General features: G+C 38.1%; 1 protein-coding gene across 1 annotated transcript in view; it reads right to left on the reverse strand.

Moving 5' to 3' along the window:
* The window catches only part of TRPC7 (transient receptor potential cation channel subfamily C member 7), a 133,956-nt gene that overhangs the window by 20,858 nt on the left and 89,545 nt on the right, over positions 1 to 23,553 (reverse strand). The window contains exons 5-6 of the mRNA XM_088134676.1: positions 22,996 to 23,229; positions 13,060 to 13,324 (exon numbers count right to left, since the gene is read on the reverse strand). Of these exons, the coding sequence (XP_087990802.1) occupies positions 13,060 to 13,324; positions 22,996 to 23,229 (499 nt within the window). The remainder of the gene's footprint in view (positions 1 to 13,059; positions 13,325 to 22,995; positions 23,230 to 23,553) is intronic.

Consider the following 23,553-nt stretch of genomic DNA (forward strand, 5'->3'; position numbering starts at 1 on the left):
TCCATTGCATAGAGCCTCTCATCATGCATTTAAGCAAACATCCTTCTCAATATGAAGGTGCCAGAATGTAGAGACGCCACATAGCAGCACACTAAAAACGTGAAATTCGTGCAGTGTTGAGCATGATAAGACCCTCATTAATGCATATATGGAACTCAAAGATCAGGGACAATATTCTTCCTACCCACCTTTCTCATTCACACCTGTTTTTCTATGTGGACAACAATTTGCAGCAACATCAAAATATCTGCCACCGTCCTGGCCAAGCCCAAATTAATCACTCCCTTGAGAAGCAGCCCTTGAGTCTGGCTGTTCCTTGATAGTTACTTCTATTGGTTCATCACCCAACCTCAGTCTTGCCCATATGATTTTGTTCCTACTAGCTCTGTTCAGGCATGATATTTCTAGAGGATATAAAAGTGACTGTTTGTAGGAGGGGACAGCCCTCAATATTCCAAGGAGTGCTGACTCTGCCATTCCAACCTCCAACTTTTCCACAGGATATAAGCCTCAGTTGAGTTTTCAGTTCAAAGGACTGTATCAGCAGTCTTTTTACAAAGCAGCATGTTCAAGTAATTCTGTTTTGAATTTGCAAAGCAATTTTTGAAAATTAAAGGAAGAAAGAAAGAGAGAGGGGGGAAGGCAGACAGGCAGGCAGGCAGTTAAATACAATAGGCAAAGGAGCTGCTTGCTGATGTATCTTTATATCAGTAAGTATTAGCCTTATTCCTAGCAGGACAGATCTAAATCTCTCCTGCTTAATTTCTGTCTCCTCTAAAAAAAAGTATTAAGATCTTAATATGAATCTCTGTAGAAAAAAGTTAAGTATCTTAGGCTTGATTCACACATTGAAAAAACAAACAAAGTCTTGGTGGAATATGGATGTTTCACAATGCAGGAAGAGCCTCATTGTATGACCAAACATGTTCTTGATGTTAAAATAAACTTGCTTTAGTTTAGCCTAGCTTCCTCTATGACATGTTCCATTTTTACCTGCTTTTAACCAATATTCAAGCTTCTTCCCAACTGTGTTCTGAGAAGGTACACTGCCCAACTTATTAGATATTAAAATTAGTGTATATTTTGGCAAAAATAATGATGTGTAACAACAACAAAAAATGCATCTCTCCATTATAATGACTTCTCTTTTTAAGCAAGAAATTAATGCAATTGATCCTACTGACTGCAAGGACTTCAGTAAAATATTAACTGTGCTTTCCAAGAGCTCCTTTGTAAATTTAATAAAACTGAACTCACCCCAAAGACAAACAGCATTATAACTACCTAAACTTGCTGAGAAAAAGAGGCCCTCTCTCTTTTAAATTTGCAAGCTTATTAACATATGAGTTTATTAAGATATAATGTTTTCAGCTTCTGTCGGCTAAAACCAGAGTTCTAAACAGTCTCAAATTAAACAGAGATAAAAGGCATTTGGGGAGAAAAAGAATGATTTTCAGGTATCATTACTGAAACTTTGTGCCTTAAAGGACTGAGCTGATTAGTGCTATTGTACAGAATGAAAGACCTGCATAACAAGCCTTTGACTTGAAAGGCATGATTGTAAAATAACTGTTCAGGGCATCCTTTCCTAATCTGAAGCTCCCTTGATGCATTTGGATTGCAACCAAGGTCTTGCTGGTTGGGAATTTTGAAAAACCTACCTTAAAACCTCCAAAGGATGCCATATTAGGAAAGGTTAGTTTAGAGATTTGGTCTAGATGACAGCTGTGGGGCTTCAAGCTGGGGACTGTGGAACCTGGTTCTGCAACTCTACCCTTCTCCAATATAGTCCTCTCCAGGAATATTACCAAGACATGTTTCTGGGATTAGAAATGTGAGTCTGGAAGGCTATCATTCTCACATTGAAGACAAAGTCTATTTACAGCCCTTGAATTCTTCTGCTGAAAAACAAGAAGAGAATGGAAGGGAATTTGGAAAAGGGTGTCATCTAGCTTGGGATGGGAAACAAACTTCATGACATTGTGGAAAACAGCTCAGCTCACATTTTTTATCTCAGTCCAACCAAAGGCACCTGCTGGTCTCTAAGGCTCTCTTTTCTCATCCAGTGCCAAACACCAAATGCCCACAAGGCTCCAATATATCCAGAAAGTGGAAATTGTGCAAAGGATCAGTAACTCAATTACTACTTGCAAAGCCTCCCATTCAGGATCAAGACTTCAGCAGCAATTACTGCATTAGCTGTAGCCCACTGGTACTTCATTCCCAGATGCATATAAATATGCAGAGGTTTCCTGTTCTTTTGGTTGTCAACGTGATTGAGTAGTCAATACTAGTAGAGTGTCCAGAGGGATAGCTATGTCAGCTAACCCACCAATTTATTTATTATGGGCTGAAGTGACCTGTAGTCCATGAAAGCATATGCATTTAGCATGTAGTACTAATATTCAAGTCATTGTCTGTTTTATATCTTTCATGACCAGTCACTGTCTTTCATATTCAGACTCTATTGTAAAACATAGTCCACCCCACAAGGAGACACCTGCAAGGGCATCTTCCTGGAGATGGGCAAACTGACTCTATTCTTTGACTTGCTTCATAATTTAACAGTAATATTAAGGGAGCATTTTGATGAGTTCCAGCATTTCACAGACAATGCTTAATTATAATCCTTACATCAATCATATATAATAAGTCATCTATGTGCCCTATTGCAGATGAAGAGATATAGACTGACAAAAGACAGCTTGCTTTGGGTTACCTAACAAGTTTCTGGCAAAAGCAAAATTCAGACTAGGAATTTCCCAATTCATCAGTCACTCAACCCTATGCTAAAGGAGTCTTCTTTATTTACTCCTCAGGCAGCTTGGAAAGAACTACTCCAGGAAAGATCAGTCTTGCCTTTCCCAAAACATAGTCTGACAACCTTGTGTGTGCATGTGTACGTGAATGTGGAAGTAAAAGTGAAAGTGGCAGCAAGGAAAGCTAGTCCATTGGATTGTGGCAGGGCAATATTTAGGTCTCATTGTGGATGTCAATCATAATGAGAAACCAAAGTATTTATGGGATCCTTCTCATTATAAACAATATTTCAAAATAAAATAAATAAAATAAAACTACCACAAAGACATTGACAGGTGGACTTAATGGCTATTAAGCTTAGTATTGGTATCTACGAACCATGCTTTGATTTCTGCCAAAATAAATAAATAAATAAATAAATAAATAAATAAATATTTCTGAGCACAATGGGAAGTTTGGTAAATTCCCAACCCCTCCTTCATTAAGGATGAAGTTAATCTGGGTTATATTAAATTAACTGAATAGTTTTTAAATTGATATTTTATTTATTGGATAATCAATTTACTATTGCCCTTTGAGGTCCCACAAATTTATTTGTGGCATGGGATATCTTATGAGAAACCCATAATATCTGTGGTTCAAGAAATAAATTTGGCCATTGGAGTAGACCAGATTCCCATGAAAAGTTGCCAGAATTGTTTATACTTGTGACGAAGGTTGAAGTCACTTCTTTATATATTACTTTTCTTTTTCTTTTCTTTCTTTCTTTCTTTCTTTCTTTCTTTCTTTCTTTCTTTCTTTCTTTCTTTCTTTCTTTCTTTCTTTCTTTTCCTTTGCACTTTTTATTCTTTCTTTATACTCTTATTTCTTTCTTTTAGTTTGTATTAGTTTTTACTATTGCAATTATAATCTTTAATAAAATTATTTTTAAAAAAAGGAGTAAACCAGATTCTATACTTATCCTAGAATGGACTTTTTTATGCTTACAAGAAATGCTTGGATGAAAATTATTTTGTATTTTTTCCACCACTCGTCTTTCTCCAAACTCCACATGGAAAAGTTATCCATTTCATAAACTGAAGCAAAGTTTTGGTGGCTCATAAATATACAAAAGAAACACATGCACAAACACATAAACCATATGATTAATATAACTGATAATGAGAAGCTGCACTATTCCAAACAATGGATTAATCCATTGAGTGCTATGTTATTTATTTTTCATGTCAAGTGCACATCTTTTCAAATGGTAAGCAAGATATATACTACATTTGATCTTAGCCAAAATGAGGAGGCTAAATATATTCTAAATAAGGAAAGAAAGGAGGAACAGGAGGAACAAGTGGAAGGAATAGAGGAAATAAAAAAGTTTAATTTGATAATTTAAAACTTTTCCAGAAGTAAGGCAAAATGAAATCCATCACAGAGCAGAGGCACTAAAAAGTACATCAATAATAGCCATCTCTGGAACAGAATTACTTAAAAGAGATCACATCAGTTAACAACAAGCATACCAAAGTGATATCAAAGATGATAATTAACAATATATTGAAATACTGTGAGGACAAATCTCAGAGTGCCAGCAAATTAAAAAAAAGGAGATATCATAGCTTCATATCAGAGTCCCAGAGGGAAGTTAAAATGAGCCATTCTGCCGTGGCTCAGAGAATAGAAAAGAAGGTGAGAACAATCCAGAACTATACAGAGGAAGAATGTTATATAGTGCTTATTGATTTATCAAGACAGTTAAGTGACACTTTAAAAAGTCCTCAAATTAATGGATCTGATTTGTCTGGTGGTTCAAAGGGTTGAGAAAAAAATACAAGAATCAGTGATGCAGAGTGATACAACAGAGGACCCCCAGGGTAATTTTCTCAGTTAATTTGGCTTGACAGTCATCAAAGGCAGGACACACCAACAGAACGCTGGAGTAATAAAAAGAACTCAGAGGCCCCAACAGAAATACTAAAGTGGACAGAGCCAGGGGACAAGCCTGATCGGGGAGTTAGAGTAAGACTCCAATGGAACTTTCCTTCCTTCCTTCCTTCCTTCCTTCCTTCCTTCCTTCCTTCCTTCCTTCCTTCCTTCCTTCCTTCCTTCCTTCCTTCCTTCCTTCCCTGAATTTGTCACCGCCCATCTCACTGTGGGGTGACTCTGGGCAGTTTACAATAAAAAGCAGAATAAGCATTAATTAAAATAAATACATATTAATTAATTAAAATGTACTAAAAAACAAACTTCCTTTATTTTCCTTTATGATACTTCTAAGAGGCTGATGTTAATTAGGTGTTAATAAACTCAGGGAGCATTGTCAAAGCACCAGCCATCCCCAGGATCGATTGTATCTTTCCTCACCCTAGGCAAGTTGGTAGAGCCAAGTCTTCAATTCCTTCCAAAAAATTGGGAGGGTAGGTGCCCGCCTCACCTCTGGTAAACAAGAAGGTACAGAAGAGATCCTTCCCTTATACCAGTGTTTCTCAACCTTGGCAACTTTAACAGGCATAGACTTCAACTCCCAGAGTTCCCCAGCCACCATGCTGGCTGGGGAACTCTGGGAGTTGAAGTCCATGCATCTTAAAGTTGCCAAGGTTGAGAAACACTGCCTTAGACTGTAACAAGGAGCTTACCAGTTGTCCATTACATGTGACAATGGTTCCTCTTGGATGGAGCACATCCCTATAAAATACCCCCAATCTCCAAAAAGGCAGAAGAAACCCATCCCATGCTCAATGGCTAAATCACTTATCTGCAATGATTTCATGGAATATAGCAGTATGCAATTTATAGCGTAGGGACCCCAGCTTTGGAAACAATGCAACAAAATTTGGTGTTGTATTCCTACAGGATACCTGGCGCAGGAGGAGATAAACTGAGATGGATATTATTCAGTCTCCATACTGTCCTCTGTGAAAGTAGGTAAGGGGCTAGTGGGGACTTAGGGGTACTTATTTTCACCAAGCTTTGTGCCATGTGTGTTAAGCTGCACCACCACCCAGAAAGAAATGCACTTGCTGTATTAATTAAACTTAATTGGTGCAGTTTATTGATAGCTAATGTATATCTCCCCTCCCTCCCTAGTAGGAAGCTTCAAATTAGCTGCCTATATGGCACCTATAGTTCCATCAATGATCCCCCAACCCCCAATTCAGAGGAAGTATTTCCCTTGCTAGAGCGTTGTTCTAAATACTTCAGAAATAATTATAAGAGTCTGAATGTTGCCAAGGTATTCAATAGCTTAGACCTACTGAATGTGACTGCAAGAGAGGACTATCAAGGGCAATATACATATTGGGCAGATATGAATATGAGTACTTTAGATCAGGGTTCCTAACCTTGGCAACTTGAAGAAGCGTGGACTTCAACTCCCAGAATGGCTGGCGGGGAATTCTGAGAGTTGAAGTCCACACATCTTCAAGTTGCCAAGGTTGAGGAACCCTGCTTTAGATTATGTAGCTAGCTCCCACAGCCTGTTCTGATTCATCCATAGATTTAAGGTGGATGGTTGTTTAGAAAATGACTATTTACCATTGCTCTTGGAGTTACTCCTAATGGAGCAAGATTTATATATAAGGGATGTTGCCCATCCTGAAAGGAAGGTGGATGTCAGCCCCATGGCTGAGATGATCAGAGAAAATTAATGTCCTCTTGAAGGAAAGCCTGAATTCAGAAAAGCTCACCTGGATTACATCATTTATAATAGATAAATAGCTAAGGTGCAGTGCTCCAAATAGACCCAGTGCACAATCTGGGGGTCCTTCTGGACTCACGTCTCCTGCTCAAAGAGCAGGTGGCTATTGTGGCCAGGGGGGCCTTTGCACAGCTTTGTGTTATGTACGAGTTGCACCCTTTCCTGGATTGGGAGGCTGTACTCTAAGTCACTCATGCCCTAGTCCTGAATGGACTATGGTAATGCACTTTACATGGGGCTGCCCTTGAAGAGTATCCGGAAGCTTCAACTGGTGCAAAATGCAGCTGCATGGGCAATTATATGTGCCCAAAGAACAGCACATATTACACCTCCACTCCCCAAGCTGCACTGGTTACCAGTTTGCTTCTGTGTCCAATTCAAGGTGCTGATTTTGACCTTTAATGCCCTACATGGCATGGGGCCAGGTTATTTGAGGAACCACCTCATCCCAATTACACCCACCTGTCCCAACAGGTCTGGCAGGAGGGACATGTTGTGGGTCCTGTTAGTCAAGGAGCTTCATTTGGCAGACAGCCTGTTCTGTCTGTGTGTAGCACCCATCCTTTGGGACATCATTCCCCCCCGAGGTGAGGGCCCCAATCCTGTTGGCCTTCCAGAAGGCCTATAAAACTTGGTTTTGCCATTGGGCCTGGGGATCTCATGGAAACATGGAGCCCATTAAATGGTTGGTATAAGTTTGATAGCATTCTTCTCTATCTGTTATAATTCTGGTTTTTAATTGTTTTTAACTGTTTAATGGATAAATTTATTGATTGTTTAGTTTTGTTTTAATTGTGTATGCCATCCAGAGTCACATGCAAGTGAGTTAGGTGGCTATGTAAATTTAATAAATAAAGTATAAACACACTGGCATATTATGAGGCTTTAGTTCAGTGACTTTGAAGCTTAGCAGGCAATTTGGCAAAAGAAAGAAATAAGCAGCATGTCCCTAACAGAAATTCCTGGTTTAATCAGGATTGAGTCAAAGCTAAGAGAGAGCTGATAGCTATTTATCATTCTTACAAGATGAATCCCATGCAAGAGCCCATCCAGCTGACCTTACAACAAAAATGCTTTTAAAAACTGCTGATGACACCCAAAATGAGGGATGTTATAATGACTATGTGGAACCAGCTGTTAGCAGCAGCAGAATCAAATGACACCTCCACTTTCTGGGGACTATGGTCTCCTTGCAGGCACTCAGAGCCTCACACTCATTTTCTCATAGTCCCTTAACAAAGTGGGAAGAAATTTTCTATGCAGAGAGCTTGATAAAACATCCCCTTGAGGAGGATTTTGGATCTCTCCCATGCTGACTGCAGATCTACGAATAAATGCATAGCACAACCAAGATCTACCCCTTATGCTGTATTGAAGCAGGCCTTTGATAGTATCTTCAGAAATAGATAAGCTCAAAAGTATATCAGTTGACCCACAACTGCTTACCCTCATTTATAAAATGCAGGAAAATACTAGACTGAAGGTAAGATGTGATACAGTAGAGCAGTTCTCTGAGTCTGTCCCTACCAAGAGAAGATTCAAACAAGGCTGCATTTTTGCCCACTTATTATTTAATTTTTATATGAATATAATTAATTATTGTCTGACAAACAGAACACCATCCACTGAACATTGCAGGCATACAGCAGTGATTACTCTATGAAGATGCTGATGAACTTATCACTGATCCCAGTAAGACTAAATAGGACCTTCCTATTTAATGTAAATCTTCCTCTTACATTTGGATCATTTATAATTGAACTGCAACAAAACAAAGATGATGATATTCTCAAAAAGACCTAAAAATATTAACTGGATTTGCAATGGGCATAAATATGACCACTGGCTTGTTTTAAGTATCTCAGGAGGATTTTGGAAATGGAAATTGGAAACCTCAATTCTTACATGTTTTTCAAAAGGCTCAAAGAAGCATTGCAGCTATTGTATCATTCTTCTACGCAAAAGGAGCACAATATATTCCAGCTGTCATTAAACTCTTTGTGGCCAAATCTCTAGCCCAACTTCCTCGCAGAGCAGAATTAGGTCTAGAAAGTCAGATATCTCTGCATGGGTCTATCTAGTTCATGTTTTAAAGACAAGTCTTCCAAGTCTTTTTTTTTTTTACTGTGCTTATTGTATGGCGCCCAGAGTCACATTTTATGAGATGAGACATTCTGTGAGACCTGCCCAGGGTCAATAGAAGGGCCTGGATGAGGATATATAATGGCTAGCTAAAGTAAAATTTCTTACCACAAAACTTGACCCTCTTAATATTGGCAGATTCCTTTCATGTGCCCTGGAAAGCTAGGATAGAGCAGAAAATGATGCAGTGTGGGTTTTCCCCCCAGATGTTTCTGGGAATGGGACATGACTATTCAAGGGATATCCTGAAATACAAATGAATTCATATGGGCAGGCAGGAAGATCAATGCAGAATTTCTGCAAGCATGGCAACTAATCACTTAGTAACCCCACAAGCAGCCCCATCTTCAATTTACTCTCTCAAAATATTGCAGAGTTGTTTACTTTGATATTCTCCCATTAGTAATCATTGAGGGCTGTTATATGATTATCATATAAGGAAAGACTGTGCCCACAAGGGGACAAGGCATTAGAAACTCTTGCCCATGTTCTTCTCCACTGTTGCCTGCAGTTATTCACAGAAATTTGCTAGCCTAAGTGGTGTCAACACTCGAGAACTTGCCAAATGGCGTGTATGTGCAGTGTCTACCTGAAGATACAGATCCAAAAAGACCTGGCAAATTCTGTGGAAACAGCATCCTGAATATGGAGATTAGGATGCTTAAGGAGCATCAGATTTAACTAGATAAGTATTGTCCAATTTTTACTCTATAGTATTACTAAATTCATGGGGTTGATGTGCAACCTTAATAAAGAATTTAATAAAGTGTCTTATCAATCAATGGGTTTCAATCTTAAATATGCTAGTGTTTCAAATTTTAAAAAGTTAGTATTTTGAAAGTGGTATATTAGAATTGTATTTTAGTAATTAAGTATTGTATCAATTAAGGCGTTTTATAGGTATAGTTTTTTTTTTTGTCTGCGCTCAGTCATTGCTGACCCTGCAGTGACTGCTTGGACGAGTCCTTGCAGTTTTCAAGGCAACTGTTTTTTTCGGAAGTGGTTTGCCAGAGCCTCCTTCCTAGGGCAGAGCCCAGCTGGCGAGCGCAGGAGGCGGGGTTTCCGTTGCTTTGAGCCCTTTTCGGGCGTGCGCGGTTTTTCGCGCTTACCGGCAACTGCTCCCAACTCCTTTTTTGCAAGGCGCCACCAGCATTTTTCCTCCCACCGGAGTGAGAGTACCCATTTGTCTACTCACGTGAGTTTTCGACCTGTTGGGTTGACAGGAACCGGGGAGGAAACAGGAGCTCACCCTGTTAACACGAAGGCTGGACTCGAACCGCTGAAGCGTCGACCATTTCTGGCCGGCAAGTTTCAGCGTCATTAAGCCGCTGCGCCACCGCGTCCCCCTTATAGGTATAGTACTTTATCAAATTTCATGACCAACTCATTATTTTAGTTTCTGTTTTTCTTTATGTTTCTTCTTATTGTCTCACTATTACCTTTATTTACTGTCATTTTGTAGAAACACTTTCTATCTTTTATTTGAGTTTTATGATTTTAGTTGTAAAATTGCATATTATTCTGGTCAATAACTGCAATAAGGGCTCTTCAAGCAAGATTGATCTTACTCATACTCAATTATTATTTTCAAAAAGTAATGTGACTATAATTACATCCGCAAACATTTTCATTAACACATTTTCTAAACGCACTGCCAGGAATAGTTGCCTTAATTGCAACACGTGAACTTTAGGAAGAATGTGTCTGGTATATAAATGAAATACAAAATTAGATCTTCTTGTCTACAAAGAAAACAAAGGACATGATCTATCCAAGAATTAGGAATACTTAAGTGCATTGATCACTGATGGAAGAGTTTTTGGAGTGGAGACAAGGCAGTCCCCCTGCTCATTGGAACCATCTGCATGCTTTGAAAAACATGGTACCTTCCCAAGTTCTCTCAGCTGGAGATATGTCTCCCTTAATGCAGCGTTGTCTAAACTTGGCCACTTTAAGATGAGTGGACTTCAACTCCCAGAATTCCCCAGCCAGTATGGGAATTCTGGGAGTTGAAGTCCACTCATTTTAAAGTGGCCAAGTTTGGACAACACTGCCCTAATGAAAGGAGGCCTTCCATTTGTAGAACATAAAAGTCTGGATAAGCTTCTGCTGGCTGATCTCGGTGGTCATTTGGGGCTTGTAAGATAGACTTCTAGATGCAGAGAACATACTACAAGGAAATGTCTTTTTCAGAAATATCATCTGTTAGCTGTGCTATCTTGTCCTAAATGCACGTTGCTCATGTTTATTCTTGTGTATTCTGTTTTAGCTTAGCATATATGTACTTCAGTAACAATTTAATACCAAATTGGATACACGTAAGCCTATTAATTTCCATGGATTTAAGGCCGTTCAACCTTATGGGGTAGATATTTAACATTATTTTCGGCCTAACAAGTAATTCCCAACATATAATCCCTAATTCTATTTTTATTTCAGACTAAATCCCTGTAGGCTGTATTAAAATCAGAGTCATAGACATTTCTGATCCATAATGATGCTACTATTGTTTATTTGTTCCAAATTATTTGATGTAATAAAATGAGATACTCAATAAAAATCAGAGATAGATGGAAATATATTTTAAAAACTTATAAAGAGAAATCTTTTTATGCCAGCTGGTGTTTTCTAATGGGTTATGGAGAGGAAATCAGGGTGACAAACAAGCCAGGGAATGAAAATGAAGTTTTTACAAGTTCTAGTAAACTGAGCAAAACCAAATCCAATGTCTATCTAGCTTTCTCTCTGGAGATTATATAATTTGTATACAGACCTTTATATTTCAGATGAGATGTGTGTACAGTATGTGTATCTCTCATCTGGAACATAAAGATCTGTATACAAATTCCAAGAACAGGGTTGCTGATATGATGCTTCTTGACCATAAAGGAAGGCAAAGAAGTTTTCAGATACTGACTACATTTGGTTTTTTTATACTTAATCACTTAATGACAAGAAATTCAGCTTGCCATACATACAAATTGGAATTCCCTGAAGCATTTTCAGAATGATGAACTGCAGCAATAAGAAGTTTTTAAAAAATGACAGTTGTAACTGCAAATCAGCTCTCCTGTGCATCTTCTTTAGGGAGCAGTCTTTAATTACAGGATTAGATACTATTTTCCACTTGCAACAGCTGTCAGAAAAAAGATGTGCACACCAGAGAATAAATTAAGGGCACATTGGCTGCTGACAATCTGATGCTGCCTTTTGACTGTATGATATTGTGGTAGAAACACTTGCTTTATATTTATGCATACATTTGCAGTTGCACCAACATAGTACAAAACATGGGGTGACCTATTAAAAATACAAATAGATCTGTGGGGCCAAGTCCATATAGCCCACCTTCCCTCCCTCTCTCCCTCCTTCCCTCCCTCTTTTTAAGGATTTTCATTGATTATGATCTACTGAATTCATTACAGCAAAGTCATATAGACCTGTGCTGGAGTAGAGGTCATCACATTCTTCACAGCCAGCTACAAGTTTGTGGCTTTTAAGATTTTGTAAAAGATTTAATCCCAAAATATTCTATAAGCAGTGACCAGCAATCTACAGCATATCATAAAGCCTGCTCACAAAATGCTGTGGCAAGAACACAGAGAATTTGTAAGGTTTCTTGGCTTTGTGAGCTATTGGCCATTTTCTATTTTTAACATTTTTAATTATGACGTTGCCTCTGAGGGCATGTTGCTGATCCAACCTGTTAGAAAACTGCCAGGTCATATAGAGGGACACTGCAAACTGGAATAGAACAGATGGAATAATGGTTTGGAGAAAGAGAGAAATAAACATAAAATATCAGTGATGGCAACTAGCTTCTCTAAGCACCTTCACTGAAGCATGGCTTTTGCTGTGTCCTTCATATATATTAAAGCCTGAGGCAAATAAACCCCTCATTCTCAAAATGTTGTGAGTTTTCTTGAAGCCCTTTCTAGTATATCTGGTTAACTGTATGACACTTGATATCTGAAAATGATAAGCATGTTGGATATATCATCTTCATCCACCCAATTGTGTCATTAATGGTGCAGGACATATCACCTGGTGCCCTACTTTCCACCTCTATGCTACTGCTGTTATCTTCCTTTGGGACTGGCCATGCTAATTACTCACAGTATTGTTTCTGTGCTTTTTGATATCTAGAGATACCTATATAGATAATTGTTGCCTATTGTTTATATCTCTCTCCCTGTTTTCGTGTTCCCTTGGTCCCATTTTACCAGTTAAACTGTTTTTGATGTTTGCTAATGTTTAAAAAATAAACATCGAACTATACATTTTGCTAGCTGAACTGAGTGGCGTCTGATCTGGATAGAGGATTTGACTGGGAATGTGTTGGGTGAAAATTAAACTGGATATTACTCACAGTAATGTTTCAACAATGCAGGAATACATACAGTCTGTAATTCTATAGAATACATATAACAGAAGTCTGGGGAGTCAAAACCCATGCTGCAGATACTCACGTTGTAAACGCTGGGTTATATTTTGCACCCAGGTAGTATGAGTAAAGGTTGAACATTCCAATCATAAATGCAAGAAACACCATGATAAAGATGACCATGAACTTGAAGATGTCTTTCACAGTTCTTCCCAAAGAAATCTGGAGAGGACCAAAGCTTTCATTGGCTGGGAGAATGTAAGCAATCCGTGAGAAACTGAGTACCACCGCTATTGCATATAGTCCTTCTGATATGATCTGAGGATCTGAGGGAAGCCATTTGCTCCTGGCTAAAACAAAACACAATAGGCAATATATGTAATTAATAATTAAGATCCAAATCAAAAATGGGAGGAGGGAGATGGCAAGGGGAAGACTGAAGAAGAAACACTCAGTCTACATCGTTATTCTTAACTGATGGAGTTCTTAGATGTTATTGAAGAGTCACCATTTTATCCTTGCCCTCTCTTTCTAGCTATTTTGGGTTCTCTCTCTTTTTCTTCTATTTTCTTCCCCCTTACAATGTCAGAACTGCAAGATTCCCAAGGAATCAGAGAGGGCTCCATTCAAAGTGGACTAAAGAGCAGTGCGACTAGCAGCTCTGATCTACCTGCTGTGAAATATGCTGCCCAATTTTTTCCTTACTTATTTAGTGGCTCTCACTAGTGACTACATTAATCTAGCCTCAGGTTAAAGCTGCCTGAACTGTCTGAGTTAAAGCTGCCTGAAACCTTCTATATCTTAATTAAAAAAAAAAAAAAAGTTAAAGCATCTCTTTGAACCCAGAATTCTGGCTTGTATGTCACTGATCCATCTAGGGAATAATATCCAAACTGGTTCTCCAGGACTTTGGATCATGGCATTTCCTATATGATATTTTTCAAAATGACTGGATTAATGTATATTTTAAATTAAGTCATTGTTTATTTTATTGGTTTTACTCGGTTACTTTATTTCATGGATTGCAACCTACCCTAAGAACCCATGAAGAGCAAGAGCAACTATCAATATTATTTTAAGTAAGCAAATAAATACTCTGGTTTAATCATCATTCTGACTGTTTGATTAAAGCATTATCTGTGATTGTCTTCTTAGTTTTAGAAACAACCACCAGCTTCGAGTTCCTAAATATATTAGGGTAGTTGCACTGAGTCACCTTAGCCTCAACATCAACCACAGAGCTCCTTCTGTGGGTAGCTGAGGACAACGTGTGAAGTTCAGCAAGGAAAAGTTCTTTGCTAAGGCTACCACATAACCAGGGCATTCAGAAAATGCTTGATTCTTGCTCATATGGAACTTCTACACATTCAGTGGTGTAGATAAAGGCTCTTCTTTGGAAAGTAGACTTCTCTAAATGGATGTCCATGGAGAAGGCTATATGATGTAGTGAAGATCTGTGGCCAGAATGCTGGGCAAATTCTACTAGTATATTCAAAGGTCTTTGGAGACATCTTGTAAAGGACAATTCAATCAACGATTGGCATATGTTGCCAAACCACTGACTATATGCATGTTCTCTCATGAAATCATCACTCTTTATCAACAAATATACCAGTGCAATTACAGGCCAGTCCCCTGAGGAATGTGATATCTATATAATATTCTTGCATGTTTATGTTCACAAGAAAATTCAATTTCTTCTGCTCTGGCCTCTGCCCTTCAAATTTATGTATGTATTAGAATCAGAAGTCAGCATAATTGGCTGGGAGCCACAATGTGCACTTGCATATATATTGGTCAGAAAATACAACCATTTGAGACTCAGGATAGAAAGAGGCCAGAAAGTGGTTGGGAGGTATCCATGGCAGTTCTATCTAGTGCAAACAGATGGAAGAATGTGATGATGTAAAGGAATTTAAATTGCTAAAAATCCAATCTGCTTTCTAATCTGTATTTGTAGGGCATTCTTCCTACTGAGTTTTCTACCTTCTATTTTTTACATAAATGCTACAGAAAATGATGTGACTGTTTACATTTGCAACATTTCACAATTTTTGTAACTCATAGCATAAATTGCCTGACGACTTCTTATAAATGCAAATCACCTATTTCATTTTTTATCCCGTGCATTTTCTTGTTGCAAGACTTTCAATGCAAATTCTCCTGATACAAGCTTTTTAAAATACAGCTAGTGCTGTCTGCAAGCAGTTTGTAATATCTTGCCTTTTTCTTTTCTACATTTAAAAAATACATATTTTGAATCAAGAACTTTGATGCTAATTTTCATGCTACTATGAAAGCCCATATACACTTCCAGCAGAATTAATTTCATGCCATAGTGATGATGAGACAAGCCACTATAATGAAGCTTTTAGCATCCTGCCTGATCTAATTGTTTTCCAAATTAGAATTTGGCAGTAGCCATATTTGGTCTAGTGGTTAAGGTTCTAGGCTAGAAAGCAGGAGATTGTGAGCTCTAGTCCCAATTTAGGCATGAAAGCTGGCTGGGTGACTTTGGGCCAGTCCCTCTCTCTCAGCCCAACTCACCTCACAGTTTGCCACCTTGAATTATTTATAAAAATAAGAAAGGTGAGATAAAATATCTAAAAAAAAATGCCTAAAATGCTTAGGATTGAAGGACTGAAAAAAATAGCCTCTGCAGTACTATCCACTAAGATCTGCTGGGGTCCTGCTTATAGTCTCACCAATGGGTTTGGCTCACCATGGGATGCTAGGAGTAGGCCCTTCTTGATGGCATCTGTCCTCCCCCTCACTCCAATTCATTATAAACAACTCAAGACTTGCCAAGTATTTGTAAGTTAAAAACTGTTTCAGGATCAGACTGCGATTCATTTTTTTTTTTTAAATGAAATTTGTTTCAATTATTGTAATGTTATTGTCTGATTCCAGGATTGGGAATTTTACTGTTGATTGATCTAGTTATTTTTGTTTTAGAATTAAATATAATTTTAACTGGAAGGTTTTTTTTTATATATATATATATATATATATATATATATATATATATATATATACAATCTCTGGCCTCCTTTGGTACTAAGAGTAGCATTAAAATGAAAGATAAATGCCACTTCCACCATACCTGGAGTTACAAGAACATCAAAACATAATGGCCACAGGTTTAAAAATTGACTTGAAGCTACATCAGCCATAAGGGAAGCACAGTGATAGAGCACCTGCTTTATAAGCAGAGTCTTATGGGTGATATCACCTGGCTGACCTTGTCTAGGTTGTAAGAGTCAGCCTGGTTAGTACTTGGATAAGACATACCACAGAATCTTAGGTCTGTAGGCTAGCTTGAGAAGTTGGGGAAAACATCACAAAGAAGGCAATGGCAAGTCACTTCAATAAAGCTGCATGAATGTGTCCATCTTGTCCACAGGACTCAAGCTTGACTGAAAATTACCTTATCTTTTCCTTTGGGGTAGGGGGAGCAGAAGTTGCAGGTCCTCTGCTATCTCTTACCTAACACCTTAGAAAACAAAATGGAGCAAGGGTCTGACTCAGTAGAAAGCAGTTTGCTATGTTCCTATGAATACTGCTTTGAGAAGGAAACATTGTTTGCCAGAAATAAATGCATGCTTGTTATATAATATGATCCAATGAAAGCAAAATGGGCTTTATATTCAGGGAAGGATGGGACTGACAGTACTTCCGTCCCATATTTTAGCCCTTCTGCAACACATTTTTCTCTAATGTGAATTCTTTGGTTTGCATGCAACAAGGGGAAAAGACAATTAAAGTAAGTCTTTGGTGGCAGGAAACTTGTGGTCCTCCAGAGCTGCTGAACTATGACAAATCACACAGCCCAGGAAGTCTTAGAGATGTCATCCAAATATATCTGATGGCCACTATGTTGATAGCAGAGCATGCTCACATCCATGAAAGCCAATTTAAATTATATGCTACCTTACAGAGAGAATTATGCTGATATAGAGCAGTAGGAAATTAATAATCCAGGAGTAATACATGTTCCATGTAGTTTTAGGAAACAGAAATCTAGTTGCTGAATATATATTAAAAAGGCAGTGTCCTAGGAATATGATAAGCAAAGGTGTAATACGTAGAACAGGAAGCCACAGTCTGGATGGAACATGGCAAAACAAACTGGCCTCAAGTCAACAAAGGAGTGAAACAAGACTGTATGCTCTCCTTTTATTTATTTAACCTAAATGCTGAATATATATTGAGGGAGGCTACACTGGAAGAAGATGAGTGTAGGGGAAGAAAAACGTCAATAACTTGCACTGTGCTGATGACACTACTCCGACAGCTGAAAATGCAAATGATCTGCAAACTCTAGTGATAATAGTTGGGAACACATTGAAATAGCAAGACTAAGATTAAATATAAAGAAGATTAAATGAATGACAAAAGTTAAGCAATCCACCTTAGAAATGACAATGAAGATATTGAAGTGATTGATATTGAAGCTTTTGCCCTCTAGGATTGACTATCAGCATTTGCTACAGACTAGCACTTGGTAGAATAGCAATGATGGAAAATATTCAAATGCTGTGATGTATCTATATCTATACAGATCAGAATTATGTAAACAATAGATTTTGAAGAAGCAAGACAAAAAAAAATATTAATGCGTTTGAACGCTGATATTGAAGAAGACTCCTGAGAATACCCTGGATAGCCAAGAAAACAAACAATAGAACCATGGAATAAATAAATTCAGAGTTCTCACTTGAGGCACAAATGAACAGGCTCAAATTACCATATTTTGGACCCATTACACAAAGACCTAGCTTTCTTGAGAAGTCTATAAGACTGGGAAAAGTAAAAGGAAAGTGAAGAGCAAGGTGGATGAACACAATTACAGTGATGGGTATACCACTGAAAGATCTAAAGAGTCAGGATGGAGCCAGATCATCCTGGAGAAATTCTATTTATGTGGTTGCTAAGAATCAACACTGATTTGATGGCACATAAGCAATCAAATCAATACCCAAGCATAAAGAGAAATGATCCAATATTAATTTTGTCCCTAGAGAAAACATAAATATCTCCAAACAAGACATTGTCACCTGAATTATAATTTTATATAGATTAATTATTCCTTAGGCAAAGCATAACTCTTGGCCAATCAAGGCATTATTTGACACTAATTGTTAAAAAGCAGCCTAACTGAATAAAATTGCAGGTCTCAGTTAAACACACACACACACACACACAAACAGCAGGTTTTGTTCATAAAAGTACAACAGGTCAACTGAGGGACATTATTTAGATAAAGGTTTCAGGAAAATAAACACCTACCTCTTATTAAATTAATCTGTGTGCTATTTTATATTAAAAAATTGATGCTGCATGGGTGTTCCAGAGAAAAATGGTGGCTATTGAGATCGTTAGCATGCCGCTGGCTTTCAGCTTGCTTCCACTCATGAATTTCTATTCTATCCTTACATTTTGCCTTAGTGTTCATTAAAAAAAAAAAAAAGGTTCTCTGTTCATTTCAATACCTTGCCCTATGTTCTTGGTTCCCATACATAGTAGATATCTTGTGACACCGCTGTCTTCCTTTAAAGTCCTTCTCAACATTCATCTTTTGTGGGAACTCTTTGCCTTAGTCTTCCTTCTCAAGAAAAGAAAGAAAAAGGATGCCAAGCATGGATATCTGAGACCGTAAGTGAGCAGGTAGAATATTGACTGTCATGTGCATGAAACTGTTAGCATCTGTCACCTGTATGTTTGCAGTTCCTTTCTCTCACTTTCTTTGATTGCCCTAACACATAGACAATTAGATTGCTACTGCTTTTGACAGAAGAGCCAGAATGATCTTCATAAACAAGCAGCATTTGAAAACACACGGGGTATTGATGATACAGAAGACAGTTCAGATTCACAGACTCTCCTGAACAAGCCTCAAAAACTCTCCTCAACAAGCCACTTTATGATATAGCAAAGTTCAGTCAATGGAAGAAGAAAGGGATGTGCACATTTCAGAGACAGTGATGGTACAGCAGATCAGTTTAGAAATGGAAAGGAAATGTTACAGGTAGAAATAGAAAGAATGGAGAAAATCAAAAAGCACTGAACACCTGTCATATTGGCAGGATATTAACTAAATTTATAGTTTCATGGTAAGCGGTGGTTTCATATTTTAATTTTAGAACAAAGCATAAATTCAGTGACAGATTTTACACAATTTTAGATTAGTACACAAGATCTGTAATTACAAAGTTGTGTCACAAGAGGGAGATGTGTATCACACTACAATATATAAAAATATAAAGCTTCAAGCAGCTTAAAAAAAAAGGTAGGGGGAAGAAAGGGAATGTAATGAGTTAGCATGTCCTATTTGTTTGATAACTGTTTTACTAATTGCATTCCTTAAGTTTATGCTGAAAAGTTTTCTTAAGAAAATGTCTGCCTGTCCCCGTATCTGAGTGACATAAATCAATATTGCTCCAACTGCATTGGATTTTAATGATTATCCTATCTCCTTGACCTGTATTTCTGCAGCTCACTGTAATAACATCATCCAGCTCAAGTGTAATGCAAAATGGGAACAAATTTGTGTTAGCAATCTTTTTTATTCTCTCTCTCTCTCTCTCTCTCTTAATGTTCCAGAACATTTTCAGACCATTTAAAGCTGTGTTTCTCAACCTTGGCAACTTTAAGATGATTCCCCATGCTGGCTGGGGAGTTCAGGGAGTGGAAGTCCACACGTCTTAAAGTTGCTAAGGTTGAGAAACCCTGATTTAAAGAATAAAGCAGACTGTTGGTTTAAATTGTGTGTGTGTGTGTGTGAGCAACATCCTATTAATGCAGCTTTATTTCAACCCATGTATTTGTAATCACTAGACGATATTAGAAAAGAGGAAATAAAACAATAAAATATCCAGAGTTGCCAAGAACTTAGACATACTGAAACTGAGCAAGCTCACATCAAACAAGAAGGACTGAACGTTATTTAATGTAGCATTGCCTGGAAAGAAGATTTCTGATCTTCTACTTTGGTGTGATCTGATTCCATTGAACTGGAACCCCGCCTGGCAAAGGATAGGCCCCACAGGAGGGATTCCCCTTCCTTCCTAAAGGGACATAAATGCTTCTCCAATCTGTTGCACTCTTTCTGCATGCCAAGCAATGGAATACAGGAGTTAAGATCTAGTACAGGCCAGATACATTCATGCTTGATTTTCAGTCCACAATGAAGGAAATGTGACTGCCTTCTCTCATTTTCCAGCACTCAATTTGCAAAGCCCACAATGAGGAACATATTGTCAATCTCCTTCTACCTACCTTCCCAGTTCCTATTCTTTGTAGTGGTAATTCTGCATTCAAATATTATGTATTAAGTGGAATAAACTGCTGGGAGGACAAACAACATTTATATGTCTCATCTCTAAATGACCAGCATCCCAAAGTGCTGTGTTTCCACTGTTTGGTTGAGCCCGTATCCTGGTTATATTAATTGTTGTGGTTGGTTGGTTTTTCTCATCTGCTATATGTGCTATTTATAATTTTAATATATTGTTTTTTAAATCTTGCTTCAAATATTGTTAGCCACCCAGAGTCAGGTATTTGAGATGGGCAGCCATATAAATGAATTAAATAAATAAAATGAGTTGATTTGGGCTTTAATGTGAGGAATGTATGTATGTATTAGACTTAACATAGCTATCCGAATTATAAATCACACACCTGGGCAGTTCACAAAACAATAAAAACATAAAAAGAAAAATCAGACAACTATCATAAAATCTCTCCACACCCCAGGGCAACATTCTCCTATACATCAACATTCCACCTGGCTGGGCTCTGCCCTCATTCTGCCCCAACACTTGTGAGAAGAGATAGCTCTTCAAGGCCTTCTGGAAGGCCAGGAGGGTGGGGGCCTGTGAGATCTGTGGGGATGGTGTCCCACAGGGCAAGGGCACCTACAGAGAAGTCCTGCCTTCTAGGTCCTGCTAGATGACAACATTTGAGGGAAAGAATCTGGAGCCCACCCACCCTATCTTACCTAGTGGGACAAGCACATATCCTCAGAGAGAGACGGTCCTGCAAATAACCTGGCCCTGTGCCATTTAGAGTTTTAAAGGTGATAACCAGCAACTTGAATTGCACTTTGATAAAAAGTGGAAGCCAGTGAAGCTTGCACAGCAGTGGTGTATTATCAGCAAACCATGGAATGTCCAGTACTCTGTCACCACATTCTGGACCAGTTGTAATTTTTAGATGGTCTTCATAGAGCGTGTTGCAATAATCCATGTACTGCAAACAAGCTCCTAATACGAACGTTAGGCTACAATTGGGATTTTAATATTCAAAATTGTATGTTCTTTCCCAAGGAGATGGATTGGAAATGGCACCTGGCAGCAGTCCAAGGCAACAATCAGCTGAATGTTTTATTTCCTGCCATTAGCATTCTAGGATGCACTGTTCCAAAAGTGAAACATGTGCTGTGACCTGTGAAATGTACATAATACCCAACTATGAATACCTCCTGGTCGCTTTTATTTTGAGAAAGCAAGTTAGATACCTTCATCTTTAAATTACTTACAAATCTCAATGCCATCTAAGTTTAAGAGACTTGTCCTTAACTTTTTGTTGAGAGTGTTCTACTCTTAAGCAACTGAATGGAGATTGATCTCTGCATTTGAACTCTTAATATTCCAGAGAGTAATAAAACTTGTCCAAAAATGGAACTATATATTCTAATTTGCAAAAGATAATTTAAAATTTTTCTGTATTTGAACAGCCAATTTAAAGATAATGAATCAGAAGCAGGGAAAACTGGAGCCTTGAAGTTATCCAGGTTTTCCCACCATGGTGAACAGTAATGTTTTTCTAGTTAATTCATAGTTATGACTTCTACATATGCATCCATACCTATACCTTTTTGGTGTGTTTGTGTGTGCCTTCAAGTCATTCCTGATTTCTTTCAACTGCCTGGACAAGTTCCTAGACAAGTTCCTGCAGTTTTCTTAACAAAAATTTCAGAAGAGGTTTGCCATTGCCTTCTTCCTAGGTGTAATGGAATGTGAGAATGACCTTGGAAGACCCGCGGCGGGCGGGGGGGAGGCTGTCTAGGGAACAATCAGATAAAAGAGGAAGAACCCTGCAACTGAGTAATGGGCACAGAAAAAAAAACTTAGAAAGGATCCACTCTAACTGATCAGGAGGTAAAAAGAGACAGTGGGAGATTTGAAGTTTCAGACTTGCAAGATTCTGTTAACGTAGCCTTACAATAAAGTAATAGAATTAGTTAATTTTGTCATGTTTCCAGTCTGGTCTACTTAAAGGCTGACACTAGGGCTGAGAGAGAATGACTGGCCTAAGGTCACCCAGCTGGCAGGATTAGAACTCACCATCTCCTGGTTTCTAGCCTGGTGTCTTAAACCACTGCACCAGACTGGGTCTATTTATACATTAGCATATGAAAACTATATGAACATAAATGTATGGCTTTCTGTTGTGACTTTCAGGAATAATAATAAGGATGATGATGATAATAATAATAGTAATAATAAATCTGCAATGTTGATCACAGTTTGACAAGTATCTGCCACACAACACCCCAGACTTAACAAGAATGACAAAAAAATCTGGATAGTGGACATTGCAATACCTGGAGACAGCAGAATAGAAGAGAAAGAACTGGAGAAAATCACAAAATACAAAGACCTGCAAATAGAAGTAGAATGACTGTGGCAAAAGGAAGTAAAGATAGTGCCAACAGTAATAGGGGCCTTGGGTCCAATCCCAAAACATCTGAAGCACTACTTGAACACCATTGGCACTGACAAAATCACCATCATTCAGTTGCAAAAGGCAGCTTTACTTGGAACAGCTTTCATCCTGCAACGATACCTTTAACCCATCGAACAACATCTGCCTATCCCAGGTCCTTGGGAAGGACTTGATAGGTGGACAAAAATGCCAAATCCAGTTTAAACATCTGGACTGTGCGACCAACCATAATTCTGCAATGTTAATCACAGTTTGAAAACTGAAAAGGAATTAAGAAAGGACGCTTTCTTACCATATGTAAAGTAGGCAACTTGAGGCGGAAGGGTGACATTACTGAGGTCGCTGTCTTGGACAAAAAGGTCCACATATTGTTGTGCTTCTGAGGCTTTGAGGAAAGCCATGAATCTGGCAGTAAAGGAAGCTACAAAGATAGAGAGCATCCCAAAATCCAGCAAGTTCCAAAGATGCATGACATATTCACGGGGGCCTTCTTCCCAGATTTCTTTGCATTCAGACCATATCATTCCTATAGAGGTAGATAAAGATATATCGGTAATAAATCACATAACTTTGTCCTTCAACTTTCCACCATATACCATACATTTAAATATCAAATGTGGCATTAAATATGCACACAAATTTTATTTTATTTAATTTGTAATCCCAACCATTTTCTAAGAGCAGATACGGTTCTTTTTATTTTGACCTAACAAACTTATGGAAAAAATTAGAATCATAGATACTTTAAATCACCCAATGAGTTTCAAGTTTGATTTGGGATTTTGATTTGGGATCTGTTCTTCTAATCACTCTAACTATTACACTACATTGTCTTTCTCCTTGCTTTTCT

Source organism: Python bivittatus, unplaced genomic scaffold (assembly GCF_059951505.1).
Source record: "Python bivittatus isolate LINGU-HERP-01145 unplaced genomic scaffold, Pbiv_v1 ctg000080_np1212, whole genome shotgun sequence".
In the NCBI taxonomy this organism is placed as follows: domain Eukaryota; kingdom Metazoa; phylum Chordata; class Lepidosauria; order Squamata; family Pythonidae; genus Python; species Python bivittatus.